The sequence below is a fragment of the Pteropus alecto genome, unplaced genomic scaffold (genome assembly GCF_000325575.1).
Source record: "Pteropus alecto unplaced genomic scaffold, ASM32557v1 scaffold35, whole genome shotgun sequence".
In the NCBI taxonomy this organism is placed as follows: domain Eukaryota; kingdom Metazoa; phylum Chordata; class Mammalia; order Chiroptera; family Pteropodidae; genus Pteropus; species Pteropus alecto.
In genome coordinates this window covers 14117294-14140922 of record NW_006437828.1, presented here as the reverse complement: position 1 = coordinate 14140922, position 23629 = coordinate 14117294, and the positions used below count along the sequence as shown (strand labels likewise).

The following is a 23629-nucleotide window of genomic DNA, read 5'->3' as shown; positions in this document are numbered from 1 at the left end:
TTAATCAGGTTTGTCCTTTGGATTACGACGCTGATGGGTTACCAGCTACATTAAAAGAGAGACCACCATCAAAATGGTTCGTTTTCTAGAGAGAGAAAGAAGCTCTGAACTCTGGATGTTGTGGCAGCTTCCTCAATAGATTCGGCTTCACTGGACTTCGCATCTGCTTGGGTTCTGGTGAGGACTGGAGATTGTCTTCCCCAGGAGGGATGTACCTCCTTTACTTTCTAAATGAGTCTGTGAAGGGAAGTGTTAATTTTGTTAGGAGTTCAGTGAGGGGATCTCTTAGGAATTGACATTCAAACTGAGATTGGAGAAAATCAGGATGGGGTGGGAAATTGTGTGTGTAGATTTGGGTGGAAACAGTGATAACAGTGAACAGTGGAGAAACGATCGAATACTGAATTGTGTCTGCTGTCCTGGAAGAGTGTACAAGATTTCAAACCTTAGGTGTCTGGCGGAGACATGAAAAAGATTCTAGACTAGATACAGAGTTATATTTGGGGGGATGCGAGGTACTGTCCTGAGATGTATTTCATTTTGGGTGCCCGTTAGCTTGCAAAGAGGGATGCTCAGAAATGGAACTCCCACGTGAGTTTGTCACTTTCAACTTGGAAAAAGTAGAGAAAGAAATGGAAGCGCCTGAGCGGGCCGGGCCGGGTGGCGGCGTGGGACCGGGGCTCGAGGCCTCCAGCGGGATAGCATGGGAAGTTCCTCTCAGGTGGCGTGGCCTTGGAACGACAAGTTTGGTTTGAAGACAGCGAGAAGATGGAGCACGCTCTCGGCGACGTCCCGGGCACACTTGCTGCGTGGCTCCAAGACGCCCGAGGCGTGTGCGTCGCGCTGGTTTCTGCAGATGTCGCTGGGGATGTTCATGAGCCGGACAGAGAGGGGGCGCGAGCGCGTGGCGCGGCACCCTGGCGTCGCATTGGATCGTAAAGGCAGGAACAGGACAGAGGGTTTTAAGAGGAGCGCGTTCAGAGGAGGTTTTAGTTTGCAGGGGGAAGAGGGGACATGAGTGTCGATCACGAGGGGCTGCGCTGTGGCAAGAGGGAGAAGTTGCTGGTAAATGAAACGATGCCTTTTAATCAATAATAGAAGGTTCCTGACAAGACCAGAGGACGGGCTTCCGTTGGCGACGTCAGCCTCAGCCAGGAGTAGGAGAGGGGCAGTAGCTAACGGGCGTAATGCAGGAACGTTCGTGCATCTTATGATGTCACGCTGAGCCATGTGTCGGCATGCGTCAGACATCGTAGTAGGGAATAAATGCCTCATCCACTGAGAGTGAGGAAGGTGCGAGAATGTGGGATTCAAAGGCAAGAGAAACGTTTGAAATGTTTGGGCAGCGGGCAAGACTGGTTAATTCCCGAGACATAGTGGGGTTGCCAGATATATTTCGAAGCTACTGTAAGGTGCAACTCCATGGTAAAGGGAGGTCAGCGCCCTAGTCCTGTGCAGTCAGACGCAGCCATGGAGCAGGTGTCGGGGATCACCTTCTGCTGGGATCCTGTTCAGCAGATGTGGTAGTCAGACGGACATAGGAAATAATAAATAATGCTGGGCTTGGAAAAGCGCTTAGGCAGCAAAAGCGAGGCTGTTGGAGGCCGATGTCTAGGACCCGGGTCATGCTCTGCGGCAGAGAACATGGGCATGGGAGGAATTTTGTACAAAAGCCAGGAGAATACATTGTAAAACAGGGCGGGCCTCTGGATTTTAATGCCAAAAGTCGTATTCCAGGTAAAGTCTAGTGCTGGTGTGCAACCCCTAAAGGATCTGAGCTTAGGAGGAAGGCAGAGGAAAATCCACACTACACCTGTGTCCCTTCTTATGCGTGCTTATGTGCATCCTGTAGGTTTGTATGCGTGTGATTTTGCCACGTCGCTAAAGTTTTCTGAACCTTAGGTCATGTCATTTATTAAAGTGATAAATGAACCATAACTAGCAGGGTTACTTTGAAGAATAAATAAGCAAATGTCTATAAATCTCTAAGCAGAGTCACATTTGGTAAAACTTTTCTGTTCAAAAGTTACAAATGGATGAGTTAAAGCTGCTTCTGTTAATGACTCATTATCATCATTTGTCTATGAAATAAGCATAAGTATTGATGTTTGAGGGGAGGATTTATATTTTCTAAGTGCTTTCACAGACACATGTTGAAATAATGAAGCAGGGGAAGTCGCAGCTAATGACCATTAGTGAAGGGCGGGATTCCAGCCACCATTTTTCTAATTGATCAGATGGAACAACCGAATTTCCTCTAAAAACCCCTTCGCTCTGGATTCTCTGCGCCCGCTGCCCGTAAGGGTCATTGACCATGCCGGTAGTCTGTAGTCCACACACTCATGCTGGTTTTCAGTGCAGGGGGCCTCAAGGGGCAGCTCTGCAAGGTGGACGCCATTGATTCCTGCAAATGGAACAAGTCACTGAATTGGATAACACTGTCATAAAGTGTATTCTTAATTCTCTTAGTTCGCAACCAGATTCATGCAGAACAAATCTCAGTCAATGTCGAGGGATTAGTATTCCTGGAAACTTGGCTTAGAGGACACAGAATAACTCAGGACAAGTGTATCTGGGGGCCAGGGCCAGGGAATAGCAGCAGTGGATCAAGGCTCCAGAGGGCAGGGGTGGAGAAACATTGCGGGTGTGCAGCTGAGAACGGTGGGACCCGAGGGACGCCTCAGGAGTTCCTGGAGTGAAGACATGAGTCGCATGAGTTGGGGGACCTCTGTTTTGGAATGAGGAGGGAATTGAAAAGCTTCTGAAACCATGGGTTAATTAGCATACAAAACCCAATGGATTTCGCATCCTTCTCTAAATTGAACGTGTCTGTATAGTCTTTTCTAGCAACAGTCGTCCTAGCCTTCCGACCCTGGGAGAGGCGAGCCTTCTTCTGTCTCTTAGAGAGTAATACTGCCGGTTTCTGTTGGTTGGGCTGGGGCTACTTCCAGGTGAAGCGTTGGGACTTCATGACAGTTGGGTCTAGAAATTGTGGATAACTAGAGTCTCATGCCTGCCTTCTCTGTCCTCAGCTTTGCCTCCTGTTGCTTGGACTGCGTGCCAGTGAAAACCCAGAAGACAGGTGACAGCTGAGCTAGTGACAATGGAGTCACAGGTGTGTTGGGAATTACTCTTTCTACAGAAATTGCATCTCCGTTGCCAGTGTATGAGTATATTTACCCTACAGGCATTGATGTTCTAAGTGCTCGCAGGAGATTTTTCAAGGATCTGAGCTCTCAGGGATCTGGACTGGAATGGTCGTGTTGGGTCGAGTCCTCAGGTGGTAGTGTCCTTCCCACCACTGCGCCAGGATCGTCCAGCCTCTATTAAAGCCGTGCGTTTACGAAGAGGGGAGGGAGCTGTTCTTTTTCTCACCCAGCACATGGCCTTGTTAGCAAAAAAAAAAAAGGTGCCCCTCAATCATATTATTGACTGTAATGGCCTTAGGATTGAGGTAAATGCAGGTGATAAAGATGAGGAGCAGAACAGACAGCGCAGAAAGGTAGCGGATGTTTCCACAGGTGAGCTCCGCCAGCCCAGTTACAGGTGCTGGGGCAGTGATGATCAGTGTTGAGGGAAACGAGTTATGATCACGCCAGAGAAGGCAACGAGGAGTCATTTGTCGTTTCCAGTTTTAAACCTCTTCAAGTTTCGATAGGGTATATTTGTGCTTTTTGAAAATGAATAAAACTAAAATTCTCATTATTACCTATGTCCCAAATTATGCAATTTCTCTGTAATTTCTTTCCCCTTTGTTAAAATTTGATAAGTGGAAGCAATGCATAGTGAATGTTGTTTCACTCCTTTGGGCTGTGGTGGAGGAGCAGGTCTAGAAGAGGTAGAGTGAAGCATAAGGCCCTGTGACATTTTTGATGAACTTGAAGCAGTTAGAACAGTCGAGTGGCTTCAGCTATGCTTGAATAGAGAGACAAGATGAAGAAATAGAAGAGACCGTGATAACTGATATCTGGAAGTCCCAGAAAGAGTCAGAATAACTCTGCACCGAGGTCTCAGCTCCCCTGGCTCCTGCAGCTGAACCGATTCTCCTTATGCTGTGGAGATGACAGGCTGCTCCTGCTCGTCCCAAGGCCTGCTTAATTCTGTCCAGTTTTGTGGAATTCTGGACATTGCTTCAATAATCTCTGCCGTTTATTGAATAATAAACGTAGAACTTGTACTTAATCTTGTTTGCCAGTTATCACTACACATTAGCTCATTGGACCTTTAAGATTTCATAACAGCCATTAAACCGGTTCCTTGATGAGGAACCTGAGGTGACAAAGGGGAACAATGTAGCTACAGTTGTGGTTAAAAAGTGGCAGATCATGGATACTGCATTCCGGTGACGAGCTTGTAGATTTACTTGAAATTGGTGGAGAAGAGTGTTTTGTTATAAATTTTGACGTGAAAATTTTAAAATCATGGCTTTGAAGTCAGAATTACAAGTTTATTGGGAAATCTCCAGGTTATATTATATTACACCTCGTGCAATATTTCTTTGTAATGAAGTCTTTTGTATTTACAGTGTGTTTGTCTCTATAGGTACATTTGAAAGTCAGATGCCCAGGCCAGCACTGAGAACAATACTGTCTGAGCTTTCCGTGCACTCAGCCACCACTTTCTTAGTGCTGTCACCTGCACCACCCTCTCCTAGAGGCTAGCAGAGATGGCCATGTCTGAAACACTGTTCCTAATGTTTTAGGAATCAGTGACCTTCGAGGATGTAGCTGTAGATTTCACCCAGGAAGAATGGGCCCTGCTGGACACATCCCAGAGGGAGCTGTTCAGAGACGTGATGCTGGAGAACATCAGTCATCTGGTCTCGATCGGTGAGTCTCCTCATCTCATTACCTGCGTGTGTGTTCGTTTATTCATTCGGCAGGTATGTGGAAAAGCTTCCCACGTCTCACTCCACACTTTGTCTCGATTCTTCCATAACTCTGCCACCACCTCACAGCCATTGTCTTCACTCTTTACTTATACTTAGTTTATAATTCCAATAGAATGTAATCTTCCTGACACAACTTCCTGTCTTTCTTGCTACTGAATCTTGACCCATTCAAAAATGGTGAGTTCTGTTTTTGAATGGGTAAGTAAATATATTGATTTTTTAAAAAATTATTATTATTTTGCTGCAGGGACTGCAGTTAGACCAGACCACAGTCTTAAAAATGACAGACATGTTATTTTCCACATAGAACCTACATTATTCTGGTAGAGGTTGTATTTATTGGATTTTGGGGGGTATAGTAGTCAAACACTGTGAAAACTTGCGTTTTCTCACTGAAAGAAAACATTGAAGATTCTGCAGCCTGTCTTTGAACTTAAGCATGGGCATCAGCAATGACAGAGGTCCTTAATAGCTTTTGGGACAAGTTCCAGAGCTGTTGTTTTGCTGGTGAAGAACAATCCATGTTGTTTTCAACCTTCTCTTCCCTGCACTGACCCTCAGAGGTTATCTCATTCTTCCTCATTAGTTGACCTTGTATCGATGATCACGCACTGTTATCAGCACAGAGCTCAAAATCCACATGTCGTTTTCCTACAAACAGTCAGTCAACTCTACAAATCAGATGTGATTTCCCTTTCGGAGGAAAGAGAGCAACTTTCAAGAGAGGGGATTGGTTTTCTGCAAGGCCAGAGTCCAGGTGAGCTCCGCTGTGGTTGAGCCCTATAACTCCATCCTTGCCACGTAGCCAACCCAGAACACTCTGATTGTGCTTTCGTGGCTGACAAGACCATCTAAGACATCTGTCATACAAACTTCGATATTGAACGCCCAATCTACAGTAACAGTCGCCTTACTAGCCAGATTGTGTCCTTTATCACTGCTTCCCTCATGTTTGATGAGGCCCTGAATGTCTATCTGACAGAATTCCAGACCAGCCTGGTGTCTTATCCCTGTATCCACTTCCCTCTGGTCACATGTGCCCCTGTCATTTCTGCTGAGAAGCCCACTATGAACAGCTTACTGTAGCGGAGCTCACTGGTGTGTGTGTTGAGCCAGCCAACCAGATGCAGTTTGGCCCTCGCCATGGTAAATGCACGGCTTGCTGCCTGTTCTGCTCTGGCGACGTGGTTCCCAAAGATGTCAGTGTTGCCATTGCCACCATCAAGACCAAGTATACCATCCAGTTTTGGACTAGTGCCCCGCTGGCTGCAAAGTTGGCATAAACTATCAGCCTCCCACTGTGGTGCCCAATGGAGACCTGGCCAAGGTACAGTGAGCTGCGAACGTGCAGAGCAACACAGCTGTTGCTGTGGCCTGGGCTCGCCTGGACCACGAGTTTGACCTGAAGTGTGCCAAGTGTGCCTTTGTTCACTGGTACATGGCTGAGGGCATGGAGGAAGAGTTTTCTGAGGCCTGTGAGGACATGGCTACCTTTGAGGTCTGTGAGGACATTGGAGCAGATAGTGCTGAGGATGAGGATGAGGGCGGAAAGCATTAACCTCCCTGGTGCAGTTTTACCCACATTGCCTTGGGACTGTCTTATTTCTGCCCTGATAAACTGTCCATTATATCCTTAACTTGTTGATAAGTGATGTTTTATTTTTTTCCCTTTATAAGATGTCCCTTTTTATGATCCTATTCTATGAAGATGTTTTTTTCTTTTTCTCTCCAACTTGCCATCTTCATTTTATTTTTCTCATGTTCTAGTCTTGAAAATGTCAGTTGTTGATGTCTGTAATGCATTTCTTCTTAGAGTAGTCCTTAATTTGACATTCTTTCCCATCTGTGTGTTAATATTTGAAATATCCTCAAATGAGTATTGCGTCTTTTCAACATTTTAATTCCAATTCGGCTCTATCAAGTTATTTCTTTCCAATTATTTCAGATAGGGGAGATGATCTTAAAAAACAAGAAATGATATCTATTCAACATTCCTACAAGAAGGACACATCCTTACTCGATTCAGTGGTAAGCTGAACCTGTTCTTCCAAATAAAGTCCTGGATATTGAATAAGTTAAGAATTTGGCACAATTACCTAATTAGAGTTAGAAAGTTTTGAATAGTTTGGTTTGGGGGAAGAAATTAACTTGAAGTCAAAGCCATAACCTGAGGTCTTTTAAACAGACAGTTGCATAATCCTGGTTCACATACATAATCTTTGAAATATAATGTCTAAAAATTAATCAGATGTCTCTGCAGTTGGTGTGCCACAAAAGAGAAAATCTTAATGCATGCGGGAGGGTAATACCCCATGTCACTAAAATAGGAACAGTTTTAACTGGAGTCTATTATTAAACAATTACTCTAGAATTTATATTTATAGAGAGAGAAATGAATGAAAGAATGAATAAATGTGGGTAAACTTTTAACAGTTTCTCATTTCTTTTCAAAAAGCAGAGATTTCACACTCAAGAGTATCCTTTTGAATTGAATGATTTGGGAGAAAATATTACTGAAATCTTAATGTTGACTCGGTATGGGATTGCTCACATGGGAGAGAAACCCCATATCAGCCATGAATTCGGAAAATCCATCAGTTACGTTAATCAACATAAAGAAATTGATGCTAGAAGTCAGTTGTATGAATGTCATCAACGTGAAGATACCTTGTTTCAGAGCTCTGCCATTAGACAACATGATAATTGGCAAAGTGGAGAGAAAACATTTGAATGCCCTGTATGTGGGAAAGTCTTCAGTAAAAGTTCTAACCTTAGACGTCATGAGATGATTCACACTGGAGTGAAACCACATGGATGTCATCGATGTGGGAAGGCCTTCACTCATTGTTCTGATCTTAGAAAACATGAGAGAACTCACACTGGAGAAAAATCATATGGATGCCATCTCTGTGGGAAAGCCTTCAGTAAAAGTTATAACCTTAGACGCCATGAGATGATTCACACTCGAGAGAAGCCGCATGGATGTCATTTATGTGGGAAAGCCTTCACTCATTGTTCTGACCTTAGAAAACATGAAAGAACTCACTTTGGAGAGAAACCATATGGATGCCACTTATGTGGGAAGACGTTCGGTAAAACTTCCTACCTTAGACAACATGAGAGGACTCACAATCGAGAGAAACCATATGAATGTCATTTATGTGGGAAAGCCTTTACTCATTGTTCTCACCTTAGAAAACATGAGAGAACTCACACTGGAGAGAAACCATACGAATGTCATCTATGTGGGAAAGCCTTCACTGAGTCTTCTGTCCTTAGACGACATGAGAGAACTCACACTGGTGAGAAACCATATGAATGTCAACTGTGTTGGAAAGCCTTCACTGATTCTTCTGTTCTTAAACGACATAAGAGAACTCACACTGGAGAGAAACCATATGAATGTCGCCTATGTGGGAAAGCCTTTAATCACTCTTCTGTCCTTAGACGACATGAGAGAACTCACACTGGCGAGAAACCATATGAATGCAATATATGTGGTAAAGCCTTTAATAGAAGTTATAACTTTGGACTGCATAAGAGAATTCACACTGGAGAGAAACCATATAAATGTTATCTATGTGGAAAAGCCTTCAGTAAATATTTTAACCTTAGACAACATGAAAGAACTCACACCATAAAAGTTATAAACGTGGAAGACTCACCACCCACAGCTTCTAACTCTAAACACTCTTGAGAACTCGGACATTGAACTAACAATATGTTTATAATCAATGTAGAAGAGCCTTTATTCATCCTGATTATTTAATTTGATCAAAGGTAATTCAAAATAAAGAGAATCTATATGTATTGCATCTGTTTGACAAACACTTAACAATGGACTGACCTGGGAGACAATATATTACCTAGGAGAACTCAAACTGTAAATGGAATGAATACGGAAGAGTCCTTATACACAGTTCTAGTTGTTAAACAAGATGGAGAAGTCACAGGTCATAAATTCTATTTATGTAGCCAGTTTATTAATCCCTTCACTTATAATTCATCCTTTAAACAAAATAATAAACTACACAGGAGAGAAATTCTAGATGTAGAGTCATTGTGTCCTCTCATTCAACTTAGCACTATTCTTGGTGTGCACAAGAAAATTTAGTGTCAGATAACTACTGAAACAAGAAATAAGCGGGAAAAATCCACTACTAGGAGGACAAAGCCTCTTGAAGAATAGCAGATAATGTGTGTTGAATAAGTTATTCTATGAAAAATGGTAAAAGTGATTTTATTAATAGAGCAAGACTATTGCTCTAAAACAGATTAGGATTCACACTGTATAAACACTCAGTGACTTCTATAAAACACAAATGGAGGAAACTTTTCAGTGATTACTCATTCCCTAGTTAACACTAATGATCTCGCACTGAGAAGAAAACAGTCCTGAGGAGAAAATGGATGAATCTTTAGGTGGATTTCACCTTAGAAATTTTGGACTGGAAAAAAAATTCTAAAAGAATCATTGAGCATATGATTCAGCAAAAAATTCAGAAGTTTACCAAAGATTTGTCATTGAAAACATGTAGGATAAAATGCACAATTGTGAAACACTTTGGGAGTATTGAATGCAGAATTTTGGAAGAAATAATAAAGACACAATGGTTGATACTGAAGAAATGCAAGCATTAATTGTTAAAAAAAATCTGATATCTTGATTAAGTTCCAGTTTTGCTGGTATAAACACATGTATTTAAGTCAATTATAAAATATTGAAAGTAAACTAAAACACAAAACTATGTTTTACCTATAATATTTAAGTCAGAATTTTGACAATACTGATGCCTATATAGGAAAATTCACAACTAACAGTGTGGAATCACATTAAAACCTTGATGCTTTTTCCTGGAAATCTGGTTTAATTATTTGCACTTACCTGATTTTTTTGCTGATGCAATTTTATCGGACACCCATATGCAGATTTTTTTTGTCTTCACCTGTCTCTTTACCATATGACACCATAAGTCTGCTGGGTCTTGGAGGCACTCAGTACACATTTTATTCCTCTGCCATGTGTCTCTCCCTTTTTGATATTAAAATGTGAAATGCTTCATTATCAAGGCACACACAGGCACAGCCAGGTTTCTCTAAAGACTGTGTCAGCTATTGTGTTTGGTCAGAGGACAGTGGTCATTATGTTATCAGCGTACAGGTGTTTCCTTGATTATGTGACTTAGAGCATGTAGGGCAAAGGCATCTGTGAAAGTATCTGTTCAGTGTGAAAGGTCCACACATGATTGAGTAAACATATCTTATGTGGTCATTTGGAGTGTGTTAGGTTAGTATGTGTTAAGAGGGTGTCGTAACAGTTGGGTCAGTGTGTGTCATCATTGTATTTCAGAGTGCACGTGAAGCGCGAAGCATCGTCTTCTTGGCCTCAGATCAACAGTCATCACCCTTGGAACACCAATGAATTGAACAGAGGCCCACCGGGTACTCTGGGGAGCCCAGGAAAAGTGGAATTAGCAGTGTAGTCAGGCCTGTGGTCCCTGCTGGGGCTATGCAGATGGGAGGGGCGAATCCTCATCAGTGGGAAGCTAGAACCCAGGATCTGTATGGTTCAGAGATGGGGGACCTGTGGGCATCAGTCTGAGTGGGAGAGTTGTTAAGTTCAGGCAAAAGATCGGGGACTGAGTCATGGCGTTCTGTGGCAGAAGGCCTGTTAGGTTCATGGATTGAGGGTCCTATGTCCTCCACTAGGGGGAGGACTAAAGCCACTTTGAGGCAACAATCCTAAGGCAAAAATGTGAGGCGATAGGTGGTGTTGGAATAAGGGACAGACCCAGAAACAGCAGGGGGTAAGACAGGAGACATAGGCCTGCCCACACTGGCCACATCTTTTAAGCCCCACCCTTACCAGGCCCCACACTACCTGGCTAAAGCTCCACCATGCCCCTGCCCCTGCCCCTTCCTAAGTGAGGCCTCTCTCTGGCCACTCCCACTTTGACCCAGGCCTGCTTTCTGCCCCAGTTTCCTGCCAACCTAAGGAAAGAGGGGGATGGCCTCTGTAGCCGTTCCTAGGCTGCTGAGTTGAAGTCAATAATATTGTGGTGGCTCTGGAAGGGCAAGGTCTGTCCCTGCCCCCCAGCTCCCAGCATGGCGGTTGTGGTTGATGGCGCCTGGAGGGGACTGCAAAACATCTCTAGAGGTTCATCTGGAACTAAGGATGCTTTCTGAGACCACCTCCGACAACACCGTCTGGTCCCTGTATCTGGAGGTGTACTTGAAATATGTCGGGAATGACGTGAACATGCGCCTGGCAATACAGTGGGATCCCGGGGCTGCTGTGTGTATTCGTGTCTCCACAGTCTTCGGTAAGTTAGAAACTCTTATGAACAGAAAACTTCAGTATTGTCTAACGACAATCACAAAAGTGATCTGTAATAAGAATGGTAATATCTGGGGCGGCTGGGGCGGTGTGTGTGTGACAGCTATAAAGAAAAAGAGTTTTAATGTTATTTAAGTCGGTGTCAACTTAAAATAGATTGTTATAATTTTAGGACATATCTAACCTCCAAAGTAACCATAAACAAAATGTGCAATATACACAAAAGGAAGTGAGAAAGTTATTTCTTTGGGGAAATATAACCATTATCTTTTTCCTCATCCTCCACATAGACATTACAAGCATACGTAGCTGCTATAACACGATACAATTCCTGGGGACTGAAACAATAAGATACAGTTATATTTTTGAACACTCAGCCAAGGCTTTACATAAAAACACCATCCTATTTTCCCCCTAAGTTCCTAAAATATCACAAATCATTCTCCCAGATCTACAACCATTCAGGAATTTTTAGGGAAACTTTGTGAACGATCTTAATTTCCAATATCCGGCTATGTAGGCTCAGTAACAAAAGATCAGAATAGCTAAAAATGATGAATCACTTGAAATCAGACAAATCCTGGCCCCATTCATCTCAGGATGAAGGCTGTGCCACATGCACTGGCTTCCTGCAGCAGGGGCACATGACAGACTGCCGCAGCCACTCGTCGATGTCGTCCAGGTGGTAGAAGTGCAGGCATGGCAGAGGGCAGGTGGCATCTCCGTTAACGAAGCCCACCAGACAGACCGCACCCTCCTGGACCTTTCCTTCTCCGTCTCTTCCACAGTCATAAAGTCCTTTCGGCAGATGCTGTGTATGGCTGATTCTTTGCGCTATCCTAATTTGTTCCTCTTCAGGCAGCTGAACAAGGGGACCTCGTTCCTGACGTGGCAGCGACGGCCCTGTCCTCTCCCCAGAGCGAGCCCTGCCATGGTGCCAGTGGGGGGACTGAGGCTCAGGGGCCAAGATGTCATCCGAGCTGGGGGATTTGAGGCAGTTCCCCATCTTCCACTCACTCCCTTCTAGCTGAATTCCAGAGAAAATAAAATTTTTATTTAATGTGACTCCCTGCCTGCAGATTTACATGTATACAGGCTTGCCGACCCTCACACCTCTGCTGATTTGGGTTCACTTACCTATTTAACAAGGGCTGTGACAGGTGTTCAGACAGCTTTGGTAACACAACAGAATTGCATGACTAGAAAATGGGACAGTTAAAATTTTAATTTTGGTCTAATTGTTTTCCAAACTCTAATTTCTAAACTGATTGCACCTTCTTGAGGGGTACATGCCACACCTGTGTTTCACTAGGAATTGTCATCTCTCTGATGAGTAATCAGAGACCTTGCCTGTAACCACAGCGTCTCTCTTTCCACCTGGCACATGGAATCGACCCCCATGCCCAGGCTCTCCGACCATCTGGGGACCTGCAGTCCATCGCACCCCACATTCCTAATTTTGAGTTTTGATTTAAGCCACATTTACTCACTTCAGTCGATATGAAACAGGACCAGCCATTCGTATGTGCATCTGACCTCTTTAGCACATCTGATCAAGACACCACCCCCAGCGACTCCAAATTCTCGATTCCGGGGCTGCTTGTGACAAAGCCCGTGGCTGCGATGTGGAGCCTGGTCTCAACGCAGACTCGCCTCCAAGTAACTTTCCAATGTATCTGGCAATCCCGTGTCTTGCCAGTTCTGACTCCGTCATAGTACTTCAAATGTTACCCAGGCCTTTTTTGTGGTGCACATAGCGTTACTGTTCCTTCCCATGGCTGGGATTGCCTCCCACTGCGTAGTTGAATTAGATCCTCTGAGGAATTACTTCAGCTCACTGCCAAGAAGCCTGCAGTTATCTCTGCATCCATAACTCTCCAACACTCTCCTGTTGAAGAAACGTTTTGCTCCTGGATGTGTCCAACTTCTCCAACTAAGTCCCTTTCTCCTGCTCTCTTGGGAACTCTGTACTATCAGTTGTATATGGGATCTGGTTTCCCAGCCACCTCTCTTAATATCACTGTCATTATTAAATTTCTCTGTCTCTTCCGTTTTGAAACAAAAACCTCATACAGAATTGTTTTCTCTCTAGTTTTGTTCCCTTCTTTTGTTCCTTTGTTTCTTCCTTCCTAGTCTCCATTTCTTCTCATTCCTTCACACTTCGACTTATCAAGGGCACCAGTTATCTCCCCAAAAATATGTCTTGCTAACACCGTGAATGTTCTTTCTATAAAATATCTAAGGGGTGTGGCTCAGCCTTTTATTTGGAACCAAAGAAAAATTGAGCTGTGACCTCCCTTGGGGAGCTTTGCTTTCCTGTGACTATAGTCACTCCTCTCATATGTCTTGTGAAAAGAACTCAATACTATAGAAATGCCTCACGACTTCATTCTGGACCCCATTTTCTCCACACAGAGCTCTATTATGTTTCATCCACAGACAACCACCCCCCGCCCACGCATTCACACTCCATATTTATTGGTCTTCGGTCTCAGTTTACATGACAACTCAGATATCTCACTGATGAAGTTAGACTTTCCCCCTACCCCATTGCCTTAATTACAACTCTACTAGTCCTTCAGGCCACTTACAGAATGTCATATTTTTCTTGTTAATTTTTTAAATACATTTACTGTCTCCTGCACTGGACTGATCACAGAAAGCCATGCCCTGAATTATAAAGTTAAGCATGTTTCCCTCTGACTATATGTGTGAGTTAAAATTTCAGAGGAATTCCATGTTCATAGCCTCATCCTCCCTCAGACGACCTGCTAAGCAAGAAATGCCTGAAATCAGCTTAAACAGTCATTTTCTAATCAATTCAATTACAAAGTAACTGAAGTCTTTACTTCCTGGTGAAAATAGTCTTCAGTATTTACCAGAATCCAAATAGATGGAAGACAACGAAGTCAATTCTTTGTTGAAGTCATGGTCACCACATTTTGCAGCTCAAGCTACTTCTCTCTGAAGACTAAGCATCATTTTGAACCCGAGCTCTCTTTATAAGCAGTTGATAACCCCATCAACAATATAACCTCATCAGTTATAGAATCTCATCAAGCATGTAATCCAAAGGGCTCAACTGAATGACTTGGATACCAGTCAAGATAAATCTAATCCATCCTGCCTCTTCGACAAAATATTCTCCTCCTGAATTAGCAAACTGTACCTAGACTTAAGGAAAACATATTTCCTTTAGTTCTCATTTCTAAAAGTCTTGCAAGTTGCTGTCTTTTCCAAGAGGCCTCATTGTTTTGTGGATTCTGTACAGCACCATAGAGAATCTATTCTTCATTTCTAAGAGGATATGTATGACCTTTAGAAGTGCAGAACTAAAGGCCTTAATCAGTTCTTTTTAATTCTGTCTACGTGATTTACCTAATTGGGGGAACATTAAGTGGAATGCTTGGCTGGATTCATCTTGACTGGTTTCCAAGTTATTTAGGGTGTGTCCTTTGGATGATATGGTTGGCGCGGTTACGTGACTGATGAGGTTATAGATGGATGAAGTTACCGACTGTGTGAGAAGAGCACTCACCACTGAAGTGGGGCTTTGGTAGAGAAAGAACTGGGCTCGGCCGTGTAGTGACAGCGACCTCAACAAAGACTTGGCTTCAATAGATTTTCGATCTATTTGGTTTCTGCTGAGCCATGAAGAACATTTTTACGAGGAGGGACAAATCTCATTTATTTTAAAAATTAATTGAGAAGCGATCGTCTAATCTGACTACAGGCATTGCCTGGTAGGCCCTCTGAGGGTAAGTTAGGTTGCTTTAGACATGAAATTTTTCTGGATTTATAACATGCAATGGTCAGAAGGAACTGCAGTTAGACCAGTGGAACACACATTAAATAATAGAAAACAAATGAGTGATTGAATGAGTCATGAAAAATTCTATGAGTTGGCATAAATAAATAGTAAAATTGTATTTAAGTCAGTGGGGAGAGAAAGGAAGGCTGAGGCTGAGATTCAAACTGAGGAGATTCCTCTGAGGAGCCGACATTTGAACTGAGACAGAAAGAGACTGAGCACAGCCGTGAGAGTGCGCGCGCATCAAGGCTGATCATAAGTCTCAGCAGAGAGAGAAAAGCAAGGCCTAATTGTATTTGTGTGGTCCTCGGGGCACGTAAAAGATCAATCCTCAAATGTTCGGGGGAGCCACTAACTAACATTGGAGACTAGAGGAGTTTGATTTACATTTCATAGGGGAAGTAATGTCCTGAGACATATTTAATTTTTGTGGCATGTGACTATGCAATTAGAGTTTCTATTTTGGGAATACAGACAAGACATTTATCACCATCCATTTACAGATAATAAAGGTAGAAATAGAAGTTACCAAATGTGAGAGCGGCAGGCTCATGCATAAAAAAGGAGAGAAGAGAAGTTGATGCCAACTTAACTTAAATCACATATTAAAACTCTTCTCCAAGCGCTGTCACCCTCGTTAAATACATTCTTTCTATGGATCGCTTTTGTGGTTTGTATCATGGAAAGAGAAATTTTGTGATTATTTGTGATAAATTTTGTGATAAATAATGCTGCCATGAACATATGGATGCACAAGTCCCTTCAAAGGAGTGTTTTGGTTTTCTTTGGATAAATACTCAGAAGTGGGATTACTGAGTCTTTTGTCTCTTGTTATAGCCTTTGTTTTAAAGTAGTACAAAAAAATGTTAAAGGGAGTTTTCAAAGAAGAAGGAGAAAAAGAAAAATATGAATAATAAAATGGCAATAACTACACATCTATCAACAATCACTATAAATTTAAATGGATTAAATGCTCCAATCAAGACACAGGGGGCTGACTGGGTGAGGAAGGACCTCACACTTGCTGCCGACGATTGACCCGCTTCAGGTGCAAAGGCACAGACACAGCCTGGCAGTACAGGGATAGAAAAAGGTATTTCATGGAAATGGAAACAGACGGGCAAAAGCTAGGGCAGCAATACTTATGACAGACAAAACAGACTCTAAAACATGGGTCTGTTCGTATTTGCTCTATATAGTTGGGCACTCCTAAGTTGGGTGCATAAATATTTACAGATGTTATGTCCTCTTGCTGAATTGACCCTTTATCATTCTGCAGTGCCCTTCATTGTTCTATAAAGGCACTTACAATGGAAAATGTTTGCACCTGTAGACTTCGCTCAAAAATGGTCTGTTTATTGATTTTTCATTCATCATTGCGACGTGCATACGTGTTAACAGTATATAGCAATGACATATCATGTTGTGTTTTCCATTTTTCAGTAATATTCAGAGTTACTTTCTGGTTAAACCTAATCACTGAAATTATCCCTTCATGAAAAGTCAAAACTGACCAACATAATAGATTTTTCAGCAACAGCTGTGCTTAATATGTGTTTTCTAAGCACTACTTTGTTTAAAAAAAATCATTGCTTATCGTTACGAAATTCTGTATTCGGAATTTTCACATGATGTCACAATCCTACATATTTATCCTACATTTTCATAATAATAGGCCATTAGCAAGGTTAGAAAGTAATGTCCAAATTATGTGGTTAAACATTCTTGAGAGGTGTTTTTCCCAATCAGGAATCTCTCTTTTTTTTTTTAAATAATCAATTAATTAATTTTTATGGTGATATTGGTTAATGAAATCCAATAATTTTCAGCTCTACTCCCAGTCAGGAATTTCTAATGCAAACTCCAACCATCCATTTGATTTAAGCATCGGTGCATACACCGTATGAGAAATTAAATGCTGACCAAGGAATTCAAAATGACTGGCTTCCCTTCATCTGTTGCACTGAAAGTGTTTTATACCTACAGGGGCCCCTCCCCCTCCGCAGCTTCTTCCGTGGTTTCAGTTCCCTGTGGTCAACTGAGGCCTGAAAATAGTAAATGGAAAAGACAGAGACACACCCCTTAGGTATTTTATGGGAAAACACTGGCGGTGTTAGCGAGACATGTTTGTGGGGAGATCATTGGCGACCTTAGAAAGTGAAAGGACGAGAACATGTAAGGGAATGAGAACCGTTCCAGTTTTGTTGAGTTGGGAAGGGACGGGAGAGCAGATTAGAAAGCAAATAGGGTTATAGGAATATTTTCTTTCAACATGGAAGAGTCATGATAGTTTAATATTGAGTAGACAGACCTGGAAAAGTAGGGCATGTGTCTGGCAAAGCAGATGTAACATAGAAGCAATAATATGAAGTTCCATAAGATAGCAGGAGAGAAAAGGGTCTAATTGGAGAACAGGCACAGGATGGAGAGGACTCCTCATCTTAACAGGAGAACGGCAGTAATGGATGGGTATGAATGCATGAATAATTGTAGGCGTCATGGCAGTCATCTAAGGTGCGACTAACAATTTCTCGAGTGATTTAATTCATCAGTGTCGTAGGAGGACAACCCTTTGGTGGAGACTGACCGTAAAAGTAAGTATGTGTGTGATGGAGAAGGTTTGAAGTATTTATGGAGCTAAGAGGATAATTGTGTTAGCGAGCTGTCCCATTATATTTGAGAGTTAATAGGAGTTGGCTGGATTTAAACTGGGGTCAATATCCTAGTCACGTGCTTTGTCAGAGGCAGCCCCGGAGCAGTGAGGATTTCGGAGTCACCGGGATTGGTGTGTTGATCAACAGATGTGGTGAAATGGACACGAGAATCATTTTGGCAAATTATATTTTAAAAACTAAATTACTATTTATTAACAAATTGTATTAGTACATGAAGTTAAAGTAGAAAGTATCAGAGAACTTTATCTTTGGCTGAGGACAGCATAGGACAAACCTGTCTGAGGAAGCGTTATCTAAAAGTGACCCTTGATGAGCAGGAGGGAATCAGCCCAGAGGCCCGTGCTGGGCAGCGAGGACCAGAGGCCGGCGGCACTTCCTCGGCACGAGCAGAGACACTCTCTCCGCCCTGGAATCTGGGGGTCACGGGAGCATCTCACGTGGAGAACAACCTGCTTTGATTTGAATGATGTGAGTCAGGCTGAATCTTCTTTGAGCTACAAATGGGGTGGGGGGCAGGCCGCACGAAGTGTCCCCGTGGCTCCACCTTGCCACTCCACTCGGCTGACCTGAGTGTGGGTCCCTCTCGGGCTCTTTCATGGTCAGACAGCGATGGAGCTCCGGGCCTCTTGTTCCAGGGGTAATGGAGGAAGAGGAGGGGTTGGCTCAAGGTAGAGGTTTCATTTGCCTGCAGAACGGTGTTTATCGTACGAGATTTACTTAGCACAGTTTAATGATATAACACAGATGGCCTGGGCTCTGCCCCTCGCTTTCGCATGTTTGTGCAGAAGCTGCAAGCCCAGCCACGGGGACACTTTGAGGGCTGAAAAGAAAATGGGGCGACTGATCTAAAGTGAGGGTTCCAGCCCGGCTGCACAGAGCCAGCCGAGAAGACTTCACGACAGAAGCTCGTAGGTTTCACTAGTCAGAGTGAGCAGGGTCTCACGGGGACGGTCTCTGCTCCCACGGGGTCTTCGGGTGGCCACCATGTATGTGGCCAGCTCATCTGGACTAGTGGTTGTAAACAGTGTTGTGAGCCAGCATCTTCTCATAGCTCGTTTATAAGCAAATGCCCAGACCGCACCCCAAAATTCTGAGGGAACAGCTGCACGGTGCCTGGTAATCTGCATTTTATTTAAATGCTGCAGATGGTTCCAGTGCAGGTGGTCGAGGGCCACGTGCAGAGCAGCACTGGCCCCGGGGACCTTGAGGACACACGGCGGTGGTCACCTGGTGCCTGGAGCACTCACATACGTGGGGTTCCCTTCACTCGCTCTGAGTCCTGAAGCTCGGCCTCACTCAAAAGCAACTGCAGGTTCTTAGTTGTGGAACTGTGAGCAGTTTATGATAGTTTCTTCTTTACACTTGTTTGCATTTTCTACGTTTTTCTCTTCTCCTCCATTTTTTGATTCAACAAATATGTATTAAGCATATAGCAAATGCCATGTATGATACTGTCTCAGAAATCAAATAATAGTAATCAATAATTTAAAAATGTGAAAACACTGAAGAACCCGTCTCCTCTCTAAGCAACTCTCAGGAAGGCATCCTTGCTCATCTTTACCGGTCGGTCGCCTCCTTTGCCACCGGACTCCTGCTCTGCATGTCGCGTGCAGTTCCTGGGAGCTCGGGGAGGCCTGTGAGTCAAGGGCGGGCTGAGTGAAGCTCGTTTCTCTGAGTTTATTCAGAGGAGCCGCCAGCTTCGTAAACGCACCGGGGCCGCCTGTCACCTCTTATTCTTCACCCTGACCCCACCCACCTGAATCTCTACTTAAAGTAGGGGAAGCTTCATGCAAAGTCTATACGATGGTAGCAAATTACTATCTTTTTAAAATATGATTAAAATGGTGTTGTGTTATTTTTATTGAGATACGATGCACATATAACATCATATTAGTTCCAGGTGTACAACAGGATGCATCAATATTTATCTTGAGATCATCGCCACAGTAAGTCTGGCTGACACCCATCGCCACACACAGTTACAAAGTGTTTCCTCGTGGGACGTATGACCCACTTTCTTAGCAACTTTCAGATATGCGCACGGCACGCTCACCGTCGTCGCCACGCTGCCCGTCACATCCCTAGGACGTGTTTATTTTATAACTGGTGTTTGTAGTTTTGGCCCCGTTTCTCCCACCCCCTCTGCTCACTCTAGCGAACACCGCTCTGTTCTCTGCGTCCTCGAGCTCATTTCGTTGTTGTCGTCGTTTTAGATTCCACATCTAAGTGAGATCACATGGTTGTCTTTCTCTGATTTTTTTCCGTTAGCATAATGCCCTCCAGGTCCATTCATGTTGTTGCAAATGGCAAGATTTCATTCTTTTTTTATGGCTGAATAATATTTACATATATGTGCGCCACGTTTTCGTTACCCATCTATTGATGGACAGTTAGCTTGCTCCCATGTCTTGGTTATTACATCTAATGCTGTAATTAATATGGGGATGTATGTATCTTTTTTAGTTAGAGTTTTCGTTTCTTTTGGGTCAATACCCAAAAGTAGAATTACTGGGTCACAAGGTAGTTCTATTTTAATTTTTGGAGAAACCTCCGTACAGTTTTCCATAGCGGCTGCACCAATTTACATTCCCACCAACAGTGCACGAGGGTCCCGTTTTCTCCACATCCTCATCAATACTTATTATCTCTTGTCTTTTTGATGATGGCTGTTCTAATAGGTGTGAGGTGATATCTCATTGTGACTTTGATTTGCATTTCTCTGATGATTAAGGATGTTGAGCATCTTTTCACGTACCTTTTGGCCACTTGTAAGTCTTCTTTCGAAAAATGACTATTCAGGTCCTCTACTCATTTTTAAATCAGAATGCTTGATTTTTTTTTTTCTATTGGGTTATATAAGTCCTTTATATATTTTGCATATTAACCCTCGATTATCAGATATATGATTTACAAGTATTTTCTCTCATCCAGTAGAGTGCCTTTTCATTTTGTTGATGTTTTCCTTTTCCGTGCAGAAGCTTTTTGGTTTGATGTGGTCCCACTTGTTTAAGTTTGTTTTTGTTGCCTTTGCTTTTGGTGTCAGATCCAAAAAATCATCACCAAGACCAATGCCAAGGTGCTTACTGCCTATGTTTTCTCTAGGAGTTCTGTGGGTTCAGGTTTCTGTTAGGTCTTTAATCTACTTCAAGTTTGTTTTTGTACATGGCGTAAGATCGTGGTGTAGTTTCGTTCCTTTGCATGTTGCTGTCCCGTTTTCCCAGCTCCGTTTGCTGAAAGAGCCTGTCTTTTTTCCAGTGAATATTCTTGGCTCCCTTGTCAAGTTTTAGGTGACCATTTATCTGTGGGTTTATTTCTGGGCTCTCTATTCTGTTTCATTGATTGGTGTGTCTGTTTTTATGAGAGAAGCTGTCCGATACTAGCGAATGGGACGGATGACGAGTGCGCGGAGGCTGAGGGAAAGGGGACACTTAACACAGCTGCTCAGTTAGGTTCCTGGGGACAGTGGGTAAGCAGTGATTAGGCCGAGCCCCGAGTCTGGCCTGGATCCGCTTCTGCCTAATGGAGGGTCCCCGCGAGGACACTCAGCTTTCCGGAAGCTGCAGGGGCCTCATTTTGAGGACACAGTAATAACGGCATCGACTGTCCCGGGTTACAATGAGCCTAAATCGAGCAGAGTGTCTGGCAGAGCCTGGTGTGTAGTCAGCACTCAGTAAGTGTCAGCCGGTGACGTCGCGATCGGGGCTCTCGATGTTGCCGTCGTAACCCCACAAGGAGCAGAGAGCTAGTCTGAGCCTTGAGGAACAGGGTGATGTGGACAGGCCAAAGACAACTTGGGACTCCATGGCGGTGTTCCCTTCAAGATGCCAGAACTGGGAAATACTTTGAGTCCTGCCATTCTCAGGTCTAGATTGCAGTGTCTGCTACCTCGGGTTTACACGAAAGGAAACACGACTCAAAGAGATGACAAAAAACCTCTGCCGTTAGATTCCAGGCACCTCCATAGTTTGATGTAGATCTCACTTGCCAAGGAGAATTTTAGGGTCTTCTCATGCCTGCCCCAGGCTGAACTGATTTCTTTGCAGGTGTGGCCTCCTACAAAAATTACCGGCCACTTGTGCCATTGATTTGGCCCTTCAGTGGGTTCTTTTGAATTATTTACATCTTCGATGGCTCTTTATCAGTTTTACACACATATTTCCTGTCTCATCAAAGAGTGCAAGCTGCTAAAGTTCAAGAAAGGTTTCTACATTTTTCTACATTTCCTTCGACTCTTAATATGATGGTGGGTGTGCGGTAACCACTCAACATATTTGCCGGTTGTTAGATTTCTTTTATTCAATGTTACATAAAATTTGAGTAAGAATATGTCAGATAGAAAATGTTTCTCCCAAAGGGAAAAAGAGAGATTGGTTTGTTGAGTTATGTCATACAGAGAAGCACTCAGTCAGGTGTAACATATTCAGACTCTCGCCCCAAACAAAACCAGACATTTCCATCATCCCAGAAAGTTGCCTCTGGCCCTTCCCTTTGCCCCCCAAAGCCACCACTGATGAGATTTCTATCAACCAGTTAGTTTTACCTATTCCAGAACGTCCTGTGAATAGAACCATGCGTTACGTACTTTTCTGTGTCTGCATTCATTCACTAATATTCTTGGTAACCACCCATGTCGTTGCATGTATCAGCTCATTCTTTTATACTGGGGAGTCGTATTCCGCTGTTTGAATGTACTAGTTTGTTAATCCACTGTCTTGTAGATATTTAGTTTGTTCCAATGACTAAAAGTGCTGAGTATTACTCTATGTACTTTCTGTGGACGTTTTCATTTATCTTTGATAAATACCTAGGAGTGGAATGTGCTGGGTCACATATATTAATGTAATTATGCCCATAAGCAGGATTATAGGTAGCCTAATTTTTTACACACAGATCGCTGCCTAAAACATGCAGGAAAGATAGAAGTGAAATAATGTCTGCTGAACAAATGGCCACAAATTCTAATACAATTCACATTTCCAACAGCCTCGGTGGTAGATAGCATGACCTTCGCTTTTGGGTGAGAAACCAAGGCTCAGGTTACTTGCCTGGAGTTGCGTGTCCAGGCATGTGGTTGATGGCCCCAAGTCCGTAAACTCCAAAGTCCATGCTCTGGTTCTAGCACAAGGAATCACCTCTCAGCTGGAAAGTGGGGTCCAGCTGGCTGTGGCAGTGTGCCAGGCCGAATGAGAGGGTTTCAGAGGTGGATGAGGAGGTGAGTTGCACAGTGGCTACTACTGCACTGAAGATGTGTTTTGTTTCGCAAGTAGTTTCCAGAGTTGAGGTGAGATGCCTGTAGGTGGCTGTGTGGTCTTCACATTTGCCTTCCCATTCTGATGTCACACACTTACCATGTGCTCCTGGCCAGCAACTTAGTTTACAACCCTGAAATGCTAATCTAATCTCTATTTGAAAGATAATGAGACCCAAGACCAAGAGGAGATATGAAACAAATGTGCAGCAAGCAAACAAGCTTGCCTGACCCTGTCCCATCTCCTGCCTAGGGCCTCACTGTGGCAGCCTGTTGGCTTCTGATGCTCACGGCTCACGTGCCCTTCTGGCGTCTTCCTGGAGGCATCTCCGTGTGATGGGGTGGCCTTTGCGCTAGGCTTCGTCCACATTCTATACACCCTATAGCCCTTACTGCTATTTTCTGCATATCTTCTGAGCCGTCCTATATCCTCATTGAATGAGCTCGTGAAACTCAGGACTGCAACTTTATGTGTACGGCATCTCACAGTGCCTGCCTCTGGTCCACGTGGCACAGTCACTGCTGAGGCACTGGTTTAAATGCTACTCTACCGATTCTACTCCAAGATTATCGATAGAGTTATGTTTTGGTTTTCATTTCTTACCTCGGTAACTGTATAGAAAACAGTCCTCGTATGTTAACTGTAAGTGTTCCAGAGAGGCTGGAA

The 23629-nt window shown here is 43.4% G+C and overlaps 1 protein-coding gene across 7 annotated transcripts in view; it reads left to right on the top strand.

Annotated features, from left to right (window-relative positions):
* The window catches only part of ZNF596 (zinc finger protein 596), a 17548-nt gene extending 7065 nt beyond the window's left edge, over window positions 1-10483 (top strand). The window contains exons 2-7 of one of the 7 annotated variants that reach the window (XR_001517172.2): window positions 3033-3115; window positions 4703-4829; window positions 5478-5648; window positions 6837-6919; window positions 7347-8671; window positions 10242-10483. Coding sequence is in view for 6 of the 7 variants with exons in the window: in XM_015591785.2 (XP_015447271.1) it covers window positions 3104-3115; window positions 4703-4829; window positions 5478-5648; window positions 6837-6919; window positions 7347-8588 (1635 nt within the window). In the remaining variant the exon portion in view is untranslated. Of the gene's footprint in view, window positions 1-3032; window positions 3116-4702; window positions 4830-5477; window positions 5649-6836; window positions 6920-7346; window positions 9753-10241 lie in introns of those variants that run through there. The other 6 variants (XM_015591789.2, XM_015591787.2, XM_015591786.2 and 3 more) reach the window with 6 other exon arrangements.
* Window positions 10484-23629: the final 13146 nt, after the last annotated feature.